The sequence below is a fragment of the Fusarium musae genome, chromosome 11, assembly GCF_019915245.1.
Source record: "Fusarium musae strain F31 chromosome 11, whole genome shotgun sequence".
In the NCBI taxonomy this organism is placed as follows: domain Eukaryota; kingdom Fungi; phylum Ascomycota; class Sordariomycetes; order Hypocreales; family Nectriaceae; genus Fusarium; species Fusarium musae.
Window position 1 is genome coordinate 276470 of NC_058397.1, and position 21913 is coordinate 298382.

The 21913-nt window shown below is 47.5% G+C and overlaps 10 protein-coding genes across 10 annotated transcripts; 7 read left to right on the top strand and 3 right to left on the bottom strand.

The window, feature by feature from the left end:
- Window positions 1-427: 427 nt before the first annotated feature.
- Window positions 428-1546, top strand: J7337_013140 (uncharacterized protein; the record flags this gene model as incomplete). Its single annotated transcript, XM_044830636.1, has 3 exons — window positions 428-1149; window positions 1201-1281; window positions 1330-1546. 3 exons carry the CDS (start codon window positions 428-430, stop codon window positions 1544-1546), a joined length of 1020 nt encoding a protein of 339 aa, XP_044673911.1.
- Window positions 1547-2985: 1439 nt separating this feature from the next.
- Window positions 2986-4457, top strand: J7337_013141 (uncharacterized protein; the record flags this gene model as incomplete). The annotated part of the gene is made up of 2 exons (XM_044830637.1): window positions 2986-4306; window positions 4360-4457. The coding sequence occupies 2 exons, from the start codon at window positions 2986-2988 to the stop codon at window positions 4455-4457; spliced, it is 1419 nt and encodes a 472-aa protein (XP_044673912.1).
- Window positions 4458-4646: 189 nt separating this feature from the next.
- On the bottom strand, window positions 4647-5612 carry J7337_013142 (uncharacterized protein; the record flags this gene model as incomplete). The annotated part of the gene is made up of 2 exons (XM_044830638.1): window positions 4647-4802; window positions 4860-5612. The coding sequence occupies 2 exons, from the start codon at window positions 5610-5612 to the stop codon at window positions 4647-4649; spliced, it is 909 nt and encodes a 302-aa protein (XP_044673913.1).
- Window positions 5613-6403: 791 nt separating this feature from the next.
- On the top strand, window positions 6404-7247 carry J7337_013143 (uncharacterized protein; the record flags this gene model as incomplete). The annotated part of the gene is made up of 3 exons (XM_044830639.1): window positions 6404-6637; window positions 6699-6871; window positions 6932-7247. 3 exons carry the CDS (start codon window positions 6404-6406, stop codon window positions 7245-7247), a joined length of 723 nt encoding a protein of 240 aa, XP_044673914.1.
- A 964-nt stretch (window positions 7248-8211) lies between these two features.
- Window positions 8212-8498, bottom strand: J7337_013144 (uncharacterized protein; the record flags this gene model as incomplete). The annotated part of the gene is made up of 2 exons (XM_044830640.1): window positions 8212-8397; window positions 8466-8498. The coding sequence occupies 2 exons, from the start codon at window positions 8496-8498 to the stop codon at window positions 8212-8214; spliced, it is 219 nt and encodes a 72-aa protein (XP_044673915.1).
- Window positions 8499-8745: 247 nt separating this feature from the next.
- J7337_013145 (uncharacterized protein) lies at window positions 8746-9745 on the top strand (the record flags this gene model as incomplete). Its single annotated transcript, XM_044830641.1, is given in 3 exon segments — window positions 8746-8966; window positions 9020-9636; window positions 9648-9745. 3 exon segments carry the CDS (start codon window positions 8746-8748, stop codon window positions 9743-9745), a joined length of 936 nt encoding a protein of 311 aa, XP_044673916.1.
- Window positions 9746-11873: 2128 nt separating this feature from the next.
- J7337_013146 (uncharacterized protein) lies at window positions 11874-13310 on the bottom strand (the record flags this gene model as incomplete). The annotated part of the gene is made up of 6 exons (XM_044830642.1): window positions 11874-11907; window positions 11962-12058; window positions 12111-12546; window positions 12665-12878; window positions 12931-13096; window positions 13154-13310. The coding sequence occupies 6 exons, from the start codon at window positions 13308-13310 to the stop codon at window positions 11874-11876; spliced, it is 1104 nt and encodes a 367-aa protein (XP_044673917.1).
- Window positions 13311-14412: 1102 nt separating this feature from the next.
- Window positions 14413-14963, top strand: J7337_013147 (uncharacterized protein; the record flags this gene model as incomplete). The annotated part of the gene is made up of 2 exons (XM_044830643.1): window positions 14413-14592; window positions 14640-14963. The coding sequence occupies 2 exons, from the start codon at window positions 14413-14415 to the stop codon at window positions 14961-14963; spliced, it is 504 nt and encodes a 167-aa protein (XP_044673918.1).
- Window positions 14964-17304: 2341 nt separating this feature from the next.
- J7337_013148 (uncharacterized protein) lies at window positions 17305-18665 on the top strand (the record flags this gene model as incomplete). The annotated part of the gene is made up of 6 exons (XM_044830644.1): window positions 17305-17466; window positions 17515-17714; window positions 17768-17937; window positions 17988-18105; window positions 18157-18224; window positions 18280-18665. The coding sequence occupies 6 exons, from the start codon at window positions 17305-17307 to the stop codon at window positions 18663-18665; spliced, it is 1104 nt and encodes a 367-aa protein (XP_044673919.1).
- Window positions 18666-19781: 1116 nt separating this feature from the next.
- Window positions 19782-21084, top strand: J7337_013149 (uncharacterized protein; the record flags this gene model as incomplete). Its single annotated transcript, XM_044830645.1, has 3 exons — window positions 19782-19952; window positions 20011-20156; window positions 20217-21084. 3 exons carry the CDS (start codon window positions 19782-19784, stop codon window positions 21082-21084), a joined length of 1185 nt encoding a protein of 394 aa, XP_044673920.1.
- Between the last annotated feature and the right edge of the window lie 829 nt (window positions 21085-21913).

The window sequence follows — 21913 nt, forward strand, 5'->3', positions numbered from 1 at the left end:
TGCCATCGTCATCAGATCCTTATGTAGACACCGAATGCCGCTGCTGTTCTCGGTCATTTATTTTCTACAGTGACTAACATGGTTATCAGAGCGATATGATTGGCTAGTACATATTGCAGAGGCCGGAAAGGATTAGTAACCGCTGCCGATGACAGAAATGCCCGACTGGGAGAAGCGATAAGACGATAACGAAATACTGTTGAGATAGTAATCATGTACAATAGCTCTATAGTATTTAGATTTGATATACGTAAGTCTCGGACTGATGAAGCCTTTTGCTATTATAAATCAGAATGATTATTTTGATCCCGAGCTTGGGATGCTAGACTATATCTTTAATGCCATCCTCAATAACAAGGTAATAACATCTGCTTCCCAGATACTTGATTTGCTGTCGTACTCTACCTTTCGTGTTTCAAGCTTCAGAATGGCCCCTACAGAACATACCATTTACCGTGCAGGCGATGGCAACGGAGGCTTCGCTCCCTCCTCCGTCAAGCTACCCGACCTTGGTCCTCATGACATTCTCGTCCGCTTGACTCACAGCGGTGTGTGCCATTCAGACATCGTGCTCTGCCAGCTAGGAGCTCCTGTAGCTCTTGGCCACGAGGGTATCGGTATTGTTGAGTCAGTTGGCTCGCTGGTGACACAATTCAGGATCGGTGATAGAGCAGGTGGTGGCTTTCACCGCGACGCCTGCGGTCACTGTAAGTACTGCTTGTCAGGGCGAGACATTTACTGCTACGAGCGTGTTATCTTCGGCGAAGGAGATTTTGACAATGGTACCTTTGGTACTTATTACATTGGCAAGGAGACATACCTCCACAGGATTCCTGATAGCCTTTCCAGTGAGCATGCTGCACCTCTTCAGTGCGCGGGCGCTACTGTGTACGCTGCTCTCAAGGCTACAGTGACAGCTGAGAAACGTGTCGGCATTCTCGGAATCGGTGGTCTCGGCAATCTCGCCATTCAGTATGCGGATAAGATGGGTGCCGATGTTATTGTTTACAGCACGAGCGCTAGCAAGGAGGCAGAAGCACGACAGCTAGGCGCCAAGGAGTTTCATCTCATCGAGAGTATGTTTCATACGGCTACGGCGCCGATTGACGTTCTTGTCATTTGTGGAACCAAGTATCCTGACTGGGACAAGTAAGCACTTTGGTGTTGTGCAGAAAGGCTTGGCTAATAGTATTTCGGCAGGGTCATGACTAAGGAGTTCCTCGCTAGGGACGGAACCATCGCCCCTCTTGCAGCCCCAGTTCACGGGCCTCTTAGCTTGCCGTACGTTAAGCCATTCAAATATGCTTATCGATACTGACTATCTTGCAGTGCAGGAGCAATGTTCTTCCAGGGATACCATGTCTTTTCAAGCCTCGTTGGGTCTCGAAACATTCATGATGAGATGCTTGAGTTTTCCGGGCGTCATGGTGTCAAGCCTATGATTCAGCTCTTCAAGCATGAGGGTGATTCAACCATCAAAGAGGTCTTTGAATTGCTTGAGCAGAACAAGATGAGATATAGAGCTGTTCTGGAGATGCCAAAGTAGAAGAAGTCTATTGTGATAGTTGAACCGAAGCGCTCTTTCTTGGATAAAGCTCTACCTGGTTGGGAAGAAAGATACTCCACTCTATCTTGATCTATGAGTCTATTTGCATTATGAACAACATCGTCGCTTTTCGCTTTTTACAGACATCATCCATTAATAGTGGTCTTTCGTCATGGTCTAGGAATGTAGCATAACTGGCATGGGCAGGATTTAGGCTATTAACCCCAAAAACAGTTAAAAGAAAATGATCCTTGGTGTTGAGAATCGGTAATGTGCCCGAGCACCCAATCTTGGCCGGTATTCGGGCTCCAGTGTTCTGTGTCGCAGGCGCTAATGCACGCTGAAAACGACCGGTCAGATCATGTCAGCAGCGCTCCAATAGGGACTCAGGCCTGTTATCTTAGGGCTGATAGACCCCGACAAACCCAACGTTTTCAGGGTCCGATACGAAAAACCCGACGTTCATAATCAACGCAAGCGACTTGATAAAAGCAATAAAAGCCCGCTACAACAGACCAGCTTTGGTTTGTATTAGGCTCAATGTCCAAGAAACTAGGTTTAAGCTTATGTGGTTATGGCAAGACGTTCACTGGTGTTTGTTCGTTGGGCTGTAGCGTGGTGTAACAACGCCCGCAATGCTATCGTGGGGTAAAAGCGACGCCGGCGTCTTGAACACGAGAAGCCACATTTGACCGGTATGTCGCCAAACTATGACTGAGCCCAAAATCTGACGTGAGATCGTGGGGCCGAGCTGATTTGATACCTGCACTGGGAAACAATATCGTGCATAGCAATCCAAGTGTATATTAGTCCACGATGTCGGCAGGATGAGACAAGAAGCATATCCATCAGTGTTGTAACATAAAGGGTCTAGTAGATAAGAAGCGGGCTAATAATAGTGATAAGATCCCCAGTATACTCAGCTGCAAGGCAATGCCGGCGTCTATGCTGCACGCCGGCGTCTTGGTGGAGATGCGGATCAATCAGTCCGGTCTGTAATCACTTAGTCAGTGCCACTTCACTAGATGATTGGTCTGCCTGTCAGCTGAAAGCAGCGTTTGGTACTTTATACTCTGGACGGGCCGTGACGCCGCAGAGACGAGTTCCCTAACTCGATCTCTGGGTGAGATATATCTCCCGCCGATCAGCTTCTCCAACGTGCCATGAACCCTTGCGTCATACCATTTTGTCAGAATATTCTTATTAAGCCATGAGTTCTTCAACCTCAGAAATGGATAGTATCTTTGTACTGCCGCTTGATGCGGGAGATACGGTGTCGGGACCCAAACGGGGAAGAAGACCACTTGAAGTACCGGAGGGTGGATCTGTGACAAACGTGAGTACGCCGTGACTTGACGTCTCGGAATGATTAGTGATATGGCTTGAGTATTGCGTGGTCTTCTAACTGGTTAATTTAGCGCCGCAGAATACAGAATCGCATGGCTCAGCGCGCATATCGCCAGCGTAAGGAGTCTGCCATTGATGTTCTGAAGCAAAAGGTTGAAGAACTAGAGCGGTCGAAGGAAGATATGGGGAGGGAGTTTATTAACTTCACTTCTGTTATTCTTGAGCAAGATACTGTCAAGAACAATCCGCAGATCATCGAGCATATTAAGCAGACCACTATAAGCTTGCTCTCCAGCGCTCGAGAAGTAGATGAGAACGAGAGGCCTGACTTTCCAGGTGGGGAGCAGAATGGCCTTCTCAACGATGTCCCTCTCGAGGTCTCACCTGATCTCACGCCACCACTCCCACAGTCCCAGGGCTTCGACTTTCCCATGATGGATGGCATGGACTACACCACCAACCCAATCGATCCCATGCTCTCCCAGCAACGGTCCAATTCCGATTCGACACCACACTCCTTCGATACAACCTCCTACTTCCAGCTTCCCACCACCCAAGCGCCCTTCTACGACATGACCTACCAACTCCCCGGATCAACATGGGACTCTACCCTCCCTAACCCCCGGTCCTACGCAAGCCAAGAGCTAAACTTTGGCCGGCGGTACCACAGAGCCTCTCAGGAAGCGGCGTATCTCCTAGCATCGATGAGATATGCGCCTCCCGCGTGGTATCGAAAGGTCTTTGGGTTCTGCATGCATTTTGAAACGAGGGAGGAGATATGTAGTCGCATTGGTGAGACGCTGCGCAAGTCGAGGGAGGCTACGCTTAATAATTGGAAGTTTCCTTTTACTAATGTTGGTGGTGCTGGGACTTTCTTTCCTGAGCAGGGGTACGGTGGAGGTGATATGCCGATTGGTAATAGGTCACTGGAGCATGAGGCGTACAGACCATCTGAGATGTCAGGTTTCTCTATGGGGCCTTTCGGTCCATCGGTCGAACAGATCAGAGATCTACGCTTGAACCCGCAATTACGCATCATTGATCCAGAGTATGATGGAGATTTCTTTGATTCAGATGAGATCGAGATCTGTCTCCGCGGCTACGGCGTGACTATTCCAGCGGGCAAAGACTTCGTTACAGCATACATCGACATGAGCATGTTTGAGAGAACATCAGATTCAGAGACGAGCTCTGGTCCCACCACACCTCCGGATATGCCAGGTAATGGTAACTTCGTGGAGGAAGATCTAGAAAGTGACGAGCCCCCTTCGTTTTCGTGCCCCGCTGGTTTGATGGGTATGGCAATGGGAGCCATGCCACCGCCACCGAAGGGTAAAGGACCTGGGGAGCAGTGGAAGGAGCCTACTAAACGGGAGACAAAGGTCAAGATTGATGTTGAGAGACTTATTATGTGTAAGTGTTAGGGACGAAATCAATCAATATTGAAGGCTAACTAAACTCGACAGGCCTCGTCAACTCGACTGTGTGTCTCGGAAGGACACCCGCCGTTCGTCCTATGGACATCCGTAAGTCGTTGAAGATGTCTATCATTGAAGAAAACTAGCGTCAAGATACGTCGCTTGGGTAATGAAGCGACGGTGAGTTTGTGACGGGATGAATGGAAATAAGCAAGACAAGGATGAGATTAACAGGTGAAGGGAGAATGACAGTGATAGCTCAATAAATGTCTATATATCCAACTGGTATCTCGTGTATCCTGTCCAGCTTGGAGTAGTAGATTGATACCGCCCGCTTACTGGCCTTCAAGGAAGGTCTGGACATGCTTGACAAAGGTCGGAGCATACTGGAAGAGAAAGCCGTGGCCGCTGTTAGGATAAAGAATGAGCTGGCCATTCGGAACTTTCTGGTAGATGAGGTAGCTGTTTGGCGTAGGGATCATGTAATCGTTCTGCCGGGAGGAAACTGTCAGTATAGCTCATCATCAATCGATGTAGTGATTGCTCACGCTTCCATTGGCGATCAACACAGGGATCCTAAGATCAGACAACCGATCATAAGCACCATCTTCCCCCTCACTCTTCTCAGCACTCTCTGTAAAATCATGACCTTGCGTGACCTGACCCATAAGTCCCTTTCCACCATCTTTATATCCACTGCTCAACCAAAGGGAAGCCTCTTCACCACTCGTCTCTGCACTTCGCTCATGAATCCTCGACCACCAAGCCTCAGCAGCAGCGTCGCCCTCAGCATTCTTGGGAAAGAAGAGTGTCTTGAAGACATTGATGTCGACATCCTTGACACTCGCAACAGAGCCGACATCTTTGTTCTGTGAGTACACAAGCTCAGGTCCGTAGCTGGTGCCTGTTCCTGCAAGGATCAACTTGCGGACCTTGACTTTGCTAGGATCCGCGTTGAGAGCTACCATCTGAGCGACATAGCCTCCAATGCTGAATCCAAGAAGATCAATCTCTTTTTCACCGATCAGTTCGACGAAGTGTGTTATATCGGCGGCGGACTGTCGGATTGAAGTAGCGACGTCGCCGGTGCTGAGACCAACGCCAGCATAATCGACTGTAATAGTGCGACGGTTTTTGGCCAGGGTGTTAACAATAAGAGGATCCCATTTATCCATTGTACCTCGGAAATGGGTCAATAGCACTAGGGGTATACCGGTCGCATCGCCGATTTGGCGATATGCAAATGTCGTGCCGTTGGGTGACCTGACATATTGTGTCTTGGCGGTTTGCTGAGTTGCCATTTTGATGGAGCTTGATAAGGTTGGAGATTAGGTTTCTGGGGAAAATGGCACTTAATAAATCCTTAAAGCTGTTCTTTTAAGGGTTTATGTACTCGTTTACCGGGTGTTGCTTGTGATGTTACCAAGAGTCGGAGTGCTTACTCACAGTAGGGACGAGTAATCGAGCCACCTTGGGTTTACGCCAGTGGATTAGTGATATGAGGGAGCTGCACGATTTGATTTACTAAATGAATACAGAAGCTAGAACAAAGCACAGTTTCGGTCATTACCTATAATATTTTAGTGTAATGTCTGACTTTTGAGGTTGTTGAGAATCGGTATAGGCCCTACTCCTCTGTTACCTAAAAACAGGAGGCTTCTGTTTTTGGGCCATTGGTCTAGCGGGTTGAACCTTCACAGAGGTCTATCTGGTGCGGTGTGTAAGCGCTATGTAGAAATGGAGGCACTCCAGTGTCTGGGAGGCCTGCCGAACCCGTTCTGCTGGTTGTCCGAAAGCAATAAAGAATAATCCAATCTAGTCTAAACCGTATCTAAATGTGTTTCGGTAGTTATTCAGACATTTCAATACAACCCGCCTATGTGATTGATGTTACAGAGACATCTGGACCGCGGTCTGGAACATGTTATCGTTAGATCGGGACTGACTTCACAACTGAGTCTAGAGCGCCCGAACGCATCTTCTGGTTGGCTGAACGTCGACGTTAGCGTATTTCCCCTCCTCATCTGAGCACCCGATTTTCAATGATCTAATTCTCTCACCGTTCTACAGATTTCATCCATCCTATGCTAAAATGGGCAATACTATCAGCGCTTTGATTGAGCCAAATGCAGCAGACGATGAGAACAATAGGAAGAAAAAGGAACAGCTAGAGCTGATGATGAAGCTCGCAAATGCGCGGCTAGACACCTTCCAACACGAGCTGGAGCAGATGTTCTTGGACCGTGAGTCAGCAACGCATACCAAAGTCCCCGGAAGGAGAGCGTTGAGATTCGAGCGTCGTTTTGTTGTTGATGCTGAAAGCACAGTGAGTCTACTACTCAACAGGCCTCTCTACCAGGATATTACAACTAATCTTGTGATTACAGCCCGGTAAAGGCGTTGAGGATGCTGTAGACGCCTTCTTTGGCGCTTCGGATACCGGAACCAAAGGTGCCCTTGATGGCTTTAAATCCGTAGTAAAGACTGGCCTTTCTGCAATTCTCGGCGACTCCTCCGCTGGCGAAAGCTATGATAAAAAGTTCTTTATTTGCGTAAAACAGTATGGAAGCTCTGTTCCTTTTTCACAAGGGCCCCAGAAATGCTGACGTGGATAATCTAGCAATGCAATCATTCGCGTTGACATGTATACATACAAGTATACCTTTGCCAACGAGGGAGTGATTGAGGTGCACAAGAACATCCTGGCTTACATTCTGTGCATGTCTGTCGTGGATCATAGAGATGTGACCATTGATGAGCTCGTCTATCTTGCTTCAGAGTTTGCTGGTAATGGTGATCCGGGTCCTGAATTCGCCCAGTACCTGGACATGATCACGAAGACTTGGAACAAGCTTGGAGCTAGCGATCCTTTGCCTGTCAGTGGAAGGCCGGCTCTGGAGTTCCCTGTGATGGCTGCCGCTCCACCTGAGTCATGATACTTCTACCACACGTGGTCATATTCTACACAAGGGTAGAATCTTACTATAATTTAGACTACATTTAGTACATATTAGCTACTAAGTGTAGAGTCTTAGTATGATTTCGAGTACATTTTTTTTGGTATTAGGCACTAAGTCTAGAAGAGACAGTGGTTAGGTCAACAGTCCTGCTGTGTTATGCAGCTACACCATTTGGCGTGTGTGAGGCGCGTGATGTGAGCCATCAGCTGTAGGGACTATCAACTCGTAATATTTTGCGAGTCGTCCCAGAATGTGGAAGAAGAAGTACTCGAATGAAGTCTTATTAGTTCAGACAGCCTCGTTTCGCAGCTTTAGCCTGAGGTTTTGCCCTGTGGCTTACTGGATTATGTAAACAATACATACGAGGTACGTCTTCTGCATCTTGATTTCTTACAATAAATTACAATAGGTCAGGTGACATTTAATCAGGCAGCAACAGATTAGGCAGCAGTGAGTGGCGTAATAGTGAGGTAGCCAGATAACGAGGACTTTAGACGTCTCCTGACAGCTTTGATCTATTTCTAACTAACGCAACTAAGCTTCTTTGTTCATAAGCTGCTAGCTATTATTAGACCGAGTTTTTCTTATTCTTCTCCACTTTTCAAGCATTCTATTAACCCTCAGCCGTTATATTCACATGGCTCAGGTGCTCAGCATGGATACATGGAGACCTAATCGGCCGGAGAAACGGGATCACTTTGAGGTCGCTATCATTTGTGCTCTGACTCTTGAGGCTGATGCTGTCATCTCTCTTTTCGATCATCACTGGGAAGACGATGGCTTCTCTTACGGCAAGGCTAGAGGGGACCCTAATGCCTATTCAATCGGTGTCATCGGACAACACAATGTGGTATTGGCCCATCTACCGGGTATGGGAAAAGTCTCTGCAGGCAACATAGCTGCCTTTTGCCACATGAGCTTTCCCAACATCAAGCTAGCTCTACTTGTCGGTATATGTGGGGGCGCGCCCTATGATACCAAAAGCAAAAGCCAGATATGTCTCGGCGACGTGGTCATCAGTACCGGTATTGTTCAATATGACTTTGGCCGTCGGTTTCCGAATAAATTCGAAATCAAGGATAGCCTCAATGATATCCCGGGAAGGCCAAATCTTGAGATCAGAAATCTGTTATCCAAACTGATGACAACGAGGGAGAGTGAGAGGTTGCAAACAGAAAGTTGGAAATATCTCACTGAGCTATGCCAGAACGCAAAGAAGCCGGCCATTTTCCCGGGACGATGTAGAGATCTACTTTTCCCAGTTGAATACCGCCATAAACACCAAGAATCGCTGGCGTGTACGACATGTGCATCGTGCCACCATGATTCAGATCCAGTTTGCGACATAGCCCTCACCTCAAGCTGCGACCAGGTGGGGTGCGATACGAGCCAATGTTTGCAAAGAGAAAATCGGCAAGCAGAAGAACTTCACCCACTTGTCCATTTTGGTGCATTCGCAACAGGAGATACGGTAATGAAGTCTGCAAAAGATCGTGATCATATCACGAAGCAGACGCAAGCTTTGGGGTTCGAGATGGAGAGTGTCGGCGTATGGGAAGTCTTCCCATGTGTTGTGATCAAAAGCGTATCCGATTACGCTGATAGCCATAAGGCCAAGAACTGGCAGCCTTACGCTGCTGCTTGTGCAGCATCATATGCGAAAGGATTCCTTAGATACTGGGATTCAAACAGGAAGTAAGGGAACCCATACTTATGAGGACATCCTATTTACTGACAAAATGTTCAAGAGAAGAGTCTGTATCCGAGCCTGAGCAGTTTCGGAAACGGATTATTCAAAGCCTCAGCTATTCAGAGATGAACGAAAGAAGAAATAATATTTCATCAGAGGCCCCGTCTACATTTAATTGGATCTTCGAGGAATCTGTCGAAGATCCTGTGGAACAAGACTTGGAATGGCCCTCATACCAAGATTCGGAGACTAATAGACACCCGGAAACTGAATGGGAAACTGACACGACATCAGACGAGGAGTTCGGACAAGAAGAATCCCTGGAAGATGATGAAGGCGATGAGGCGGGCTGGGAAACAACATCAGACGAGAAGTCTGGAGAAGAGGAATCGCCTGAAGTGGGAGATGACACGGACGCAGGCTGGGGAACAGAATCAGATGAGAGATCTGATACCTCGGAAGATTCTACCCCAAGCCATAGACAACGGAGAAATTGGGACAGCTTTGTTGATTGGCTGAAGTCGGATCTGCCCGTTTACTGGATAACTGGGAAGCCAGGTTCTGGGAAGAGTACTCTCATGAAATACCTCATATCGGACTCCAGGACACCAGCTGCGTTGAAGAAATGGAAGAAAGACGCAATAATCATTGCACACTTCTTCTGGAAGACAGGTAGTACGATGCAGCACTCCTTCAAAGGTTTTCTCTGTTCATTGGTGCGTCTAATCCTGACGAGCGACAAGAGCATTTCAAACAGCTCTCTTCAGAGGATGATGACAGATGAAGATGGAAAGTATTCACCAAGTGATTGGGACCCGCGCGAACTTAAAAATCTGCTACTCCACTACCGAAATCATTCCTCGCAGCCTATATGTATCTTCATCGACGCCTTGGACGAGATTTTGCCGGAGCAGGATACACTCGATACGCTACAAATGCTCGGAGCCCTTATCTCCCCTACTATTAAACTCTGTGTCTCAAGTCGACCTGAGCGTCTGTTTCGACTCCACCTCCAAGACAAACCTAGACTTGAGATCCATGAGTTGACGGCACAGGATATAGAGCAATACAGTAAGGTTTCCATACGGAGTTCCATCCTGCAGGAACCACAAGGTCTCAAAGCCTCGGATCTAGCACGACGTATAAGGGAAATGTCCGAGGGCGTTTTCTTGTGGGCTGTGCTTGTTACGCGGTCGTTGATTCGAGGCATCAACAACGGCGACTCGAATACTGATATTGATCGGCGATTGAATTCTACGCCTCGAGACCTTATGGACCTATACCGGGATATTCTATTGCGGTCTGCTATTGATCGTGATATATATGAGCAATCCGTATCCTTGATCTTCAGCCTGGTTTTTGCTGTAAAAAGCATACCCATGCCGTTGTTTGAACTCATGATGGCAACGGATGGTCGACTGTTAGATCAGTTTGTCGTCCAGCAGAAGAGTATAATCGTACAAGATCTCGAGACTAAGCGCTTGCGCATGATGAATACCTTAGAAGCTGGTTGTGCCGGGCTACTGGACCTTAATGGCAACATACAAGACAGCCCTGCCGATTCTGGCTTGGAGGCCCTGATTTCCGGCTTGGAAATGAGACTATACTTCATCCACAGGAGCGCCGAAGAGTTCTTGCTCGATACAGAAGAGGGCCGCAAGCTCTGGGAGTCTTGCCCTTGCTCACGAGAAGAGCTCTTGATTCGAAGGACCAAGGCTTCCCTAGCCTGGTTTGAACTATACACTTCACTTAATATTGAGTCGAGAATGAGACGTTGCACAATCTTAGACTTGAATTACACCTTAAACCTATGGATGCACGATGCAAGCCTCCCAGATAAAGTTTTCACCTCTACATTGAACCTTGCGCAGAGAATGTACGAGCGAGGATCCATGCTGCCACCTATGAAGTACCCCTACGACGATTTCATTTTTTCTAGATCTCACCGGAGCCAGATTTCATTTTATGCAGCAAAGCACGATCTTTTTGCATTAGCAAAACAGAATTTGGCAACTCTTCCAGATTCTGAGAGGAACGAGACTGCCTATTGTATATTTTATCATTCTTGTACCAGGGTCCATCAACCAGATGATGACGGGAACATGCTGATGGACCCTGACGTGATCCAGTTCATGCTCAACGACGGTTACAACTCAAACTGGCCTGGCATATCAGAGACGAGCACTTGCAAATTTGGCAGTCCTTGGCTTCGATATCTCCTATCGCTATACGGGGAACTTTCCCATAACCCGGAAAATATACTCAACTCGACTCAGGCACTTACGGTCTTAGACACTATCCGTATGTTCCTGAACTCTGGGGCCAGTGTCCATTCTAGGTTCAAGACAGTATTCATGTGGTCTGGATCGGATATTGGAGGGAGTTATGCAGACTTCCGTCTTGCTCCTTTTTGGTGTCATGCCGCCGAAGCCTCAATTGAGTCGTCCAGCCATCAATTCTTGGTCCTGGAAATAAATGCCAAGGTATTACTGGAGTCCATACTGGTTCAAGTGCACAGAGTAATACGTCCTGCGTCCCGTTTGAAGCTTCCGGAGGCTGCGCCTCACATGAAAGCTCTTGCATTCGGTAATTACGCGAAAAACTATTTCATCGTGGATGCGGACTGTGTGTCAGACTTGCTTATAAAAGGCGTAAAGCTCTGGTTTCAGCATGGTTTGAAGAAGCACGATGGTAAGAAGCTGAACAGCAAAGTTATGACGATTTGTAGTTACGCAACTGAAAAGGCCCGTGAATCGTGCCGTCGAGGCCCGTGGCCCTTCGAGTTGTCTTACGATAGTTAAGTTCAATATTATATTGGCTCTTGAAACGGTGTTGCTCTTATAGGACTAGCTGGGCTTTATGATGACCATTACACAGCTTCAGGCGCAAGTCTTCAGACTATATGGGAGCACTCACGTTGCTCGATTAAGCACATAAGTCGCGTAGCTGTAAAGTATGTATTAGTTATAAGTTGAAAGGGTAGATAACGGGCTAGCTTACTCGCTGTATCCGACCTCATTTACCTCGTAAAAGACGGAACGATCGTACTTGGTCAACGACCAGCCGTTCTTGATTCGGGCAGGAAGATCAGGGTTGGCTGGGTCAGAAATGTTATAAATAGAAGGAACGCATATGAACGGAACGCTTACGAATGAAGTGACGTCCAAAAGCCACTAGATCATCTGTCTCGCAAGTATGCTGCAGCGCTTTCTCAGGCGTATATCCCCCCGCCACGATGAACCGAACACCAGCACGAGTAGCTACCTCTCTTATAGACGCCAAAGTATCCTCGGCCTTGCGTAGATGTTCAGGCGTATCTACTGAACCATCTGCTCGAGGCTCAATGGCATGAATGTACGCAATGCGGGGTTGAGCGTCTACGATAGCTTGGGCCCAGGGAACGAAGAGAGACAGCGGTTCGACTTCTCGCATTCCTTGGAACCGTGTGAACGGTGACATACGGACGCCAACACGATCGGGTCCAATGGCATCGCAGACTGCGTTGACGACATGAAGGGGGAAGCGGATGCGGTTTTCGACGCTGCCGCCGTATTGGTCCATTCTGTCGTTGCTGTTTGACTGGAGCTACGGTAATGTCAGGCATATTCTACTTCCTAAGTGATAGACGATACTTACGAACTGATCAATGAGCTACAGGTTGTCTGTTAGCTATGGGCTTATCGCTTCGAGCTTTAATGCTTACATATCCATTGGCTCCATGGATCTCGATGCCATCGAAACCAGCCTCCATAGCGTTTAAAGCTGCTTGTCGGTAGTATTCCACGAAATCATCGATGTGGGCTTCAGTCATGACGGTGAAGTTATCCGGGATCTTTCGTGTAACGTCATCGTCCTCGAAGAACGGCTCAGAGCCCGGGCTGAGAACAGTGGGGACTAGATCAGGTTCGGCAATACGTCTGATGGTAATGTCAATGGTGAAACGACAGTGGCAAGTGGGGACTAGCTTACCCAAGAGCCCAAAGCTGACAAAGGATAAAAGCCCCTTTGGCATGAACTGCCTCGGTGACATGCTTCCAAGCCGCAATCTGCTCTTTGGAGTAAATGCCCGGTGAGAAAGGACGCCCAGATGCCTCATAGGAGATGAAGGTTCCTTCTGTGATCAACAATCCGCCAGCTAGTCATCATACTTGTTAATAGTTTCTCTAGTGGCCTAGCCATAATGAGAACTTACGTGTAGCGCGCTGCGAGTAGTAATCCGCGGCGTAGGTAGCGGGGATACCAGCCAAATCAGCACGGCCGCGGGTCAAGGGCGCTAGGACGATGCGATGCTGTAGATCGAGGGCGCCAACCTTGATTGGCTTGAAGAGCTTCGAGGTTTGTGGAGCCATTATCTTTACTGCAGGCTTATTAATTAAGTGTAACTTGAGTTATAAATGTGTTGAGAAGCTGTAGTCTAGTGTAGTGCTGGTATTTTAATGGTTTCATTGTATGAAATGATGCCTGTTATATACATGTCAATCCGCAATAGTGGTCAATTACTAATATGCACTGTCTCTAATAGATCATTTTTACTTCGAAATAGCGACGTTACGCCAAGTCCGATGGACGATTCCAATTCCTGCTTCATTAATGCTCCAATCGAAGGCAATAATGTTATGGCTGGTTACTCACACGTACATGAAGCCGATATGGTGGGGCTGATTTAATAATCATCCCGGGGCTGATTACTGAGACCCATGTACCCGTTGGAAACGACGTCAATAAGGCCGTGATTAATTGATAGTCAATCGGATGACTGAGTTTGAATGAGACTGCTGTCTGGTTTATTTTTATAATTATTGCTAATGGCTTCTCGTTTCCCATCCTGTCCGTTGGCTCCCCCTGTAAATCTTGAGATGCGATGCAGCCATCTAAGTAATTGGCTGCTTACTGCTCTTTACATATCTATGAGACAGCTTATCTTATCTTATCAGTAATGTAAATGTCAACCTCAAGGATTGACCTGGACATGCAGTGCCATAGTCACTCCAGTAAGCGATGCAACAATAATGTGTTCTTGATTATATGGTCAACCCAGATGATTCAGAAAGCTTCACCCTGCTGTTCGGTGATCACAGTAAGGTGCTTAGTGACCAGGCCGTCTCTCATTTGTTATGACAAGCGACGGTTCATTGGACAGATGCGGTGGAGTGGAGATCACCAAACACCATTCCTGCTTCCTCCTCTCGACGAATAAATAACCAGAAAGTAATTACTAAGGTGCCCGTTTCTATAGTCTGGAGGCACAAGAAAATGCAGTGATCGTTTTCTAGCAAGAATAAGCAGACTCCATTCGTCAATCACTGGCCGGAGATGTAGCCAAGACTGTCGGGTTCAAGGTTCCTATAAGAAGGCCACCATGAATGCAATATCTTCCCAAGGAGCCACCGACTCTCAATATTCACAGCATAGAGAGAATAATCCAGTTTACGATTATCATACGCCTCTACCATGCCACCTTCACTAGAACATGTTTTTACAATGAGGATGTATACATCCCCAGACAAAGCCCTCGTCATCCCCGAAGCCAAGGGCAATAATCATCGCATTGTCGCTTTTCTGACGCACGGCCACATCAAAGGCAGTGGGCTCGAGGCAGACCTTCTCCCAGGCGGCGCTGATTGGATTCTGGTAAACCCTCTACCAGCTCAACTAGGCAAACGCTAACCATATATCAGCGTGACCCTGACACAAACACTGGACATCTTGATGTTCGAGTTCAATTTCGATCGAAAGAAGGTCACGGGATTTACATTCACTTCAAGGGTGTTCTACAGATTGATGAGAAATGGATGGAAGTTTTTACCGGGGGCCCGAAGGCTCGAACTCTCGAGTTTGGAGAGAACGAATGGCTGGGATCTCCCATTATTGAGACCAGCCATCCGGACCTGAAATGGGTAGAGCGCTCCGCTTTTGTCAGTGAATTGCGTTGGTTTGTTGATCATGATGGGGCTGTCGCTGTGGAAAACGCTGTCTACAAGGTCAAGCCGAGCAGAGTATGATACTTCAACAAGATGAACCATTTAGCTATAGCGTTCTATCCAGAATCAATTGAAAAGGTTCTATGAAAAGGTCGATATACTGTTAATAACTGTAATATGCCCTGATGAAGCTCTACTTGGGTCTTCGCAAGCCGGAATCCTGCTGCCCATGACGGAAATCCCGATCACGTGTCTCCTTAACAGTGATGTCAGCACGGCATTTGACGGAAAATCCGACATTCTCAGCCCTGATCCCCTGTTCTGATACATATTTCAGGGCGGATCTGCATAGCTTGGCAAACCTTCACAAGGACTTTTAATAACGCCATCGTGTTCTGAGTGGCCCAAGAACGGGCTGCCCCTTTCCTTATGCATGCAATGTTGCGGCGAGGACAGTCAAAGAGCGGCTGATCACCCAACTACCGATGTAATTCGGCTAGTAGGATTGAATCCCAGACAATCTGGCGTTCTAAACGAGTCTTAAACGAGTCATTTAGGATGTCTGAGAGTAAGGATTAAGGCTTGAGGTCCCTGTGTTGTGGTGATGCTATTACGAGAGAGTAAAGCTTGCCAAGCTTGTGGAGCCAAGGAACTACCCTCATGTGTCCGGCAAAGAATCCGTGTGTTGCGAGATGGAAGAGAATAAGAAGCCTCCGTTACACGATCTTGACATCTTCAGAAAGCCGACACAGGATATACTTTCACGATCCTCGATGCTGCACCTGAGCAGAGCGTCAAACCGTCAACCTGGCACGTTCCCTGCGCCCATGTAAGCACTATCGAGATGAAGTTGGGTTCACCAAGACCCTGAAACACCATGTCCCAACATCAGCACACTATTGCTGCAGCCGATGCACAACGGCAACATTCTGCTGAACGAAGCCTGGCACTGCAATGCGATATGTGACAACTCCTTCGACGCCGATCCGAATTTGATACAGGAAATATCATGCATGACGACGGAACGGGTTGACGACCGATTACGGACAGATAGATGAGGGTTCAATCTGCGATGTAACGCCAGGAGCAATAGTAAGGAGTGATGCGTGTGCTGTTGCTGGCGAGTTGGATTCAACAGATGGTGCCGTACCCAGTAGTTGGGAAGCTTCCAGTTCATGCAGTAGATTTGTCTGCCAAATGGAGGATTCTCGTGCTGCATTCCACTACTCAAGCTACCAAGCTCAAAAGACTTGCAAAGCATCGTGAAATAATGGCCACTGTGATGACAGTTACATTTTCGATCAGAATGTCGCTTCTAGGTATGGGTACTATATATATAGAAGCTTAAAAGTCAAATTGTAAGCATACGGCAACGTTGCACTCGATGCCGTGATGTGTCCAGAAACCATAGCACTAGGTCAACCACCACGTTCATGCAGTGTTAAAGCTCAAGGGTTTTACGCCAGGTTTATCTACGGTGGTTTTCGTGCATGTTCGTAACTCGGATCATCTGCATGTCCCTTTCCCACGCTCTTTCAGCTCCTTACACAGCTTCAATGCTACAATTACCAGTCTTTACCTTGTTACCTAGAAACAGCTATTCCGTTTTACTACCCCTGGATTCAGCTTTGTCACGATTAGCTAAAACGCCGTCTCGCTGCAACATTGATCCTCTTCCCACCACGAGAGCCAAGTACGCTAGTTCTTCCAGGCTTTCTAGACCCAGACAAATGCGACAGCCTCCGTCACAGAAGTAAATATAGTACGGATATGCACACCAAGATTCGCCCCCCTCACCTCATTTCAAGACTCAGCACGTAGGTGTCCGTGACGCTAAAAAGCAAAAGAGGCACTGTATTAGTATCTGAGCGTTCCCAATGGGGGATGATGTGACTGATAAGAGACTTCACCAACCAGGTAAGCGCTCCTCACAGCTTGAGGCAAGTCAGTAACAACGATGATCTTCTCCGCGTACGGCGGGCCTAGACCGCAGGGTCGACCAAGACAACGAGATTGCGCGTATGTAAGAGTTCCCGCTTCGACCCAGAATCTTCAGTGCGACCCCAATTGGCCGACGTTCCCATCCCGTCCCGGCAGCCTCCCCGGCGTTGACTAACCAGAGCCAAGTACCCGTAGTCATCGATATAGCGGCGGATGCTTATAACCGGATACACTAACGAACTCTAATCCAAGCCCGCAGACGCACATTTTTAACAAGGTAGGGGAGTTTGTTGGCTCTAAAATCCTACTTCAAGCCACAACCATCCCGCGCCGCGAGTAATGTCCAGTTATAGGGGCGGGCACACATTGGAAATAAAACAAACACGAGTCTTTTGACAAAAGGGCTTCCACGTTCTCTTTCACGTCGCTCATTGTTCTTGTTTTACTTCCGCCTTGGCAATTGTCTGTTTTCGACAGCGAGATGTACAAAGAAGCCGGAGTAGGAGGCAAGGGCGGTCTGCTTATTGGCGTGTTCTGGGCCCAGATCGTATTGAGTATCGCTTTGATTGGTCTCAGGATTTACACACGTTCATTTATTCGAGGGTCTGTTGGGTGGGACGATGTCTCTCTCATTTTGACGCTGGTATGTGCATTCGCTTGATGCAAGGGACAGAACTCTAATGTGCGATAGGTCCTCAACACTGGGTTCACCGTGTTTACGACCGTTGCGGCAGTTCATGGCATGGGGCAGCATTTTGAAGACCTCGAGGTTCCGCAGTTTGCGCATGCGATGCTGTACATTCTCATCGGGCAGGTCTTTGTTTCTTTCGCTACGGGGATGGGTAAGGTGTCTGTCGCCATGTTTTTACTTCGCATTGTCATGAAGCCCTGGTATGCCCGATGGCCCTCGATCAATGGAATCATACTAACACAATATGCTATAGGCATCGCTGGTTTCTCTGGTTTTGCGCTGTGTCGATGATGATCATGAGTATTTTCCTGGGTGTCACCGTCTTCGCCCAGTGTACCCCGGCCGAATCTATCTGGAACCCCGAGCTAGCCGATCAGAGGGTCTGTCATCTGAGCCTGACTATCGTTGCTATCACGTACTGCTGTTAGTCCATCCACTCGTCTCTGTTCACTGCGCTCTGACCTCATCTCAAGCCTATGCTGCTGCCATGGACTTTATCCTAGCTGGTTTCCCATGGATTGCCCTTCACGGGCTCAACATGAAGCCCAAAGAGCGACGTACCATCTGCTTATCACTCAGCATGGGCGTCTTGTGAGTTCAAACACCTATCGCACTGACTATATGAGGGCTGACAAAGTATAGAGCTGGTATCTGTGGAGTCTTTAGAACAACAGGATTAACGTCTCTGAGCAACTCACAAGATTATCTCTGTAAGCAGGATCGTTGCGCTCAAGAAATCTTATAAACAAACTGATGCGAAAATAGACGCTATTTCTGACTCGGCCATCTGGACCGCTAGCGAAGTCACAGCCACCATCGTCTGCCTCACCCTCCCAGCCCTGCGCCCACTGTACAAGAAGATCCGAAACCAAGAATCGAGTTCCGCAGGCTATCAACAGCACGACGACTCAATTTACGCAAATAGCTCCGCTTATCCTCTTGCTTCTCTTCGAGGCAACATAGCTGATGACGGGAAGGGAAGCAACCTGACGAAGATTGAAGCGAGCATACTAGCTAGTAAAAACGATAGTGACGAGGCAATACTTCTCCAGGGCTCTACTAAGGGTAATATTATGAGGACTCAGGAGGTTAGCATCTCGTATAGAGAAACAGGATTGGAAGGGAAAGCTACTTCCCGGGACGGTGTCTGAATGATTTTGTATAAAAGTGCCAGGATACGTTCAGAACTGCAACGGTGATACAGGAGCAAGCGAATGGCATTTCTAAAAATAGATACGTATTCAATACAGCCTAAGCCACAAAAGAAAAATACTACGCCTATCTAAGTTGTCCTGGCTATTATACATTTTATCTGATTAGAATAATAATCCAATAAGCAAAGAGTTGTATTGCATGACACGAAAGCCATTGAGTCGTGTTTCTTAATTCCGCGGTCTTGGTTAGCTTACCCAGAGTCAGTATCTCCGCATGCCAAACCACGAGTTATTTCGGTAAGTTTTCTGATTGGCTCTTCTGGACAGCTGAGTAATCATCCCAAAAGCCGGGTTAGCGCTGACGCGCCACCTTGTCCCATCACCAACGCCCTGTCAGGCTGACTCAAATTATCATCCTTATCTCTTTAATAAAATCCCAAGAAAATGTCTTCAACTTCCGAAAAAGAGAACTCAACGACGCCAGAGTCGGACTCTAGAGTACGGCAGTTCCACACGCGAAGTCGAACAGGGTGCTCCAACTGCCGGACCCGCCGGAAACGATGTGATGAGCAGCGACCGCAATGGTATGGCTGATCCTGAATCCTTGGCCCCCACTGTAAGCTGGGATCCTGTTACTAATGGGGAATATGTAGTAACAACTGTGTCAAGGGTCAGAGATCCTGTGTTTATGCGCCGCCTAAGATTCCGTTGAGGGAACGGAGGGCGCAGCAGAAGGAGGCTCGTCCTTGGGATCAGACGCCGTGGGAGATTGAGCAGCCTTTTAAGCCTAAGCAGATGGTTTGCGTCAAGAAGACGAATATTCCTCCTCGCTTAAGCTGTCTGAACCATGATACAGGGTTTAATAAGTTGGCTGTTGCGATGCCACTTAGATCTCACGAGTTGTTTCAATACTGTCAGTTACCATGAACAGCTGTAGACTTATGGAGTTGCTGACTCTATTTAGTGTTTGAATCGAGCCGGACACTAAAAACGACACAAAAAGTACCGGGTACTGAATAGTGAGTATACCCATCGATCTCGACATTCGTCGCTTACCAAAATAGTCTCGCGCGTATTACCGATAACCCATGCGCACTCCGAAGTGCTATCCTCATGGCTGGCATGCATTTCTCCTTTCAATTCGGCGACCTCGCTACATTCGAGTCCACCTTCTTGTATCATAAAATCGAGGTGATGCGTGTCATCAATCGATGGATCGCATCGGGAGATTACAAACTCGAAGCAGCGATTATTAGAGAAATGGCCACATTGGCTTTCACAGAGGTGAGCTGCCCTACTGTTTGCTCCTCCTCCGAATTGTGTTGCTAAATAAGAGTCTCAGGCATGTCATGGGGAGCTCGTTGCTGCCGAGACTCACATCAGTGGCATTCTGGCGCTGATTGAGACTGCTCGACCTGATAAAAGTGACCCGACACGATCTGATTGCTGTTCCACCGATCGGGAGCTAGCTAACCGCTATTTCGTAATGTAAGTAACATGCAACATCCTTCTGGACATGTCATCCCTGTTTCCAACATCTTATCATAGGTCGTATGTCTACATCACTGGCCTCAAGAGTTTACTCAGCGGCATTTGTCGAACTGGCGGCCACGGCAACAGTCTCGATGCTATACCGGGTCGAAACCTACTCAAGTTATCGCATACATGGCACATGAGCGAAGCCATGGAGAACCTCGGTCTTAAGCTTCAAGCCATTCGCTTATTCCCATTCTTCTTCAGCCCACTGTCGCAGGGAGCTCGGCTTAACAACGCTGACGGACAAGTGATCATCAACTCTATAAGGGATTTTACCGCTGCACAGGATTGTATATTCAAAGATACAGGTGCAGAAACAGCAGATGGGAAGTTTGAAGGTTTTTGGCGTAAAGGCCCTGCATCAAGGATACTGGGAGAATATGTTACGGCACATATCGAATCTATCTCCGTACCTGGAAAGAAAGAGAAGAGTCCTGATATGACTCCTTCGTCATTCGTCGGGCCATGGTGCGGATTGACTATCGCCTCTATCTTCTACATGCAGGATGTTCTCGGGGCCCTGGAGTACGTCGATAAACGGATTCATAAGTATGCCGTTACGTTACTCCAACACGATGTTGGAAAGGTACTTGCCTCGAAGGACGCACCAAAAAACGAGGCGTTCATGTTATGGCAGACACTGGTCGGGCTGATAGCCTGCCTGCGCGCTCTCAAGGGCAATGAGCAAGATAGAGGTTTGTTATCAGCCAGACAGTTCTTTGAGGAGGCTTTGAAGCAGCAAGCAGCGACTTTGGGAACCGCAACTTGGTCGCAAGCAAAGGGCACGCTACGGAGGGTGGCATGGCCTATGGGGACTATTGGTCGGGAATTTATAGAAGAGCTATGGGAAAATATAGTTACTGGGCTTTATAGAGATTAAATTTACTATATTATAATTAAGTAAAAAATAGTTAGTTTTTTAATAATTAAATAATTACATAATGAATAAAGGATTAGATTTAAGATTTTATAATTCTTAATATATAAAGTTATAGTTGTTTATAATAGTATATTAATATAAAGAACCTTTTCCCTTTTTAATTAATATAATATTTATTAGTATCTTAAAGATAAGAAAGCCATTAATAAAAGAGTGGGGCTTATGGGCGCTAATCGTAATCGAGAGGCTGAGCTGAGCTGTCAGGCCCTCCAGCCCAGCTCCTTTCATCCCTTTCGCAGCCTGCCTGGCATCTTTCACATTTTCATACTTAACAAAATCGCACCCGGAGACATTGTTCAAGGCTGCGACCCAGCATTATTCTTCCCCCCCTCACCTGAGCTCGCTTCTTTCCATCACCAAGCTCTTGAGGGACTACTCACTGTTCATAACGTGCTTATTCCCCGCATTTCGGTCCAGCAACCGCGTTTAATACCCCCCACTGAATCACAAGATTTAACTGCACTACACGGGGAAGTAGATTACACGCGGAGATATGGACGTTTACCGTCTTTCTACGCTCTCGCAAAGCTTAGAAGGGTGCAATAGCCGACTTCACATTCAACACATCCTGGACGCTATTTACCCGCGTGTCGATGAAGCTGGCGAAGATTGCTTCGCTGAATATGAGCGGAGAGAGAGAGACGGCGGAACGTTTTTCTCCGTACACGCCCTGATGTCTCATTTCAGTCGGCCAACCACTCTAGACGAACTCCTCGGCTGTAATTGCAAAGATTGCGAATCCGCTCGCGATGTCGCCAACTATAAACTG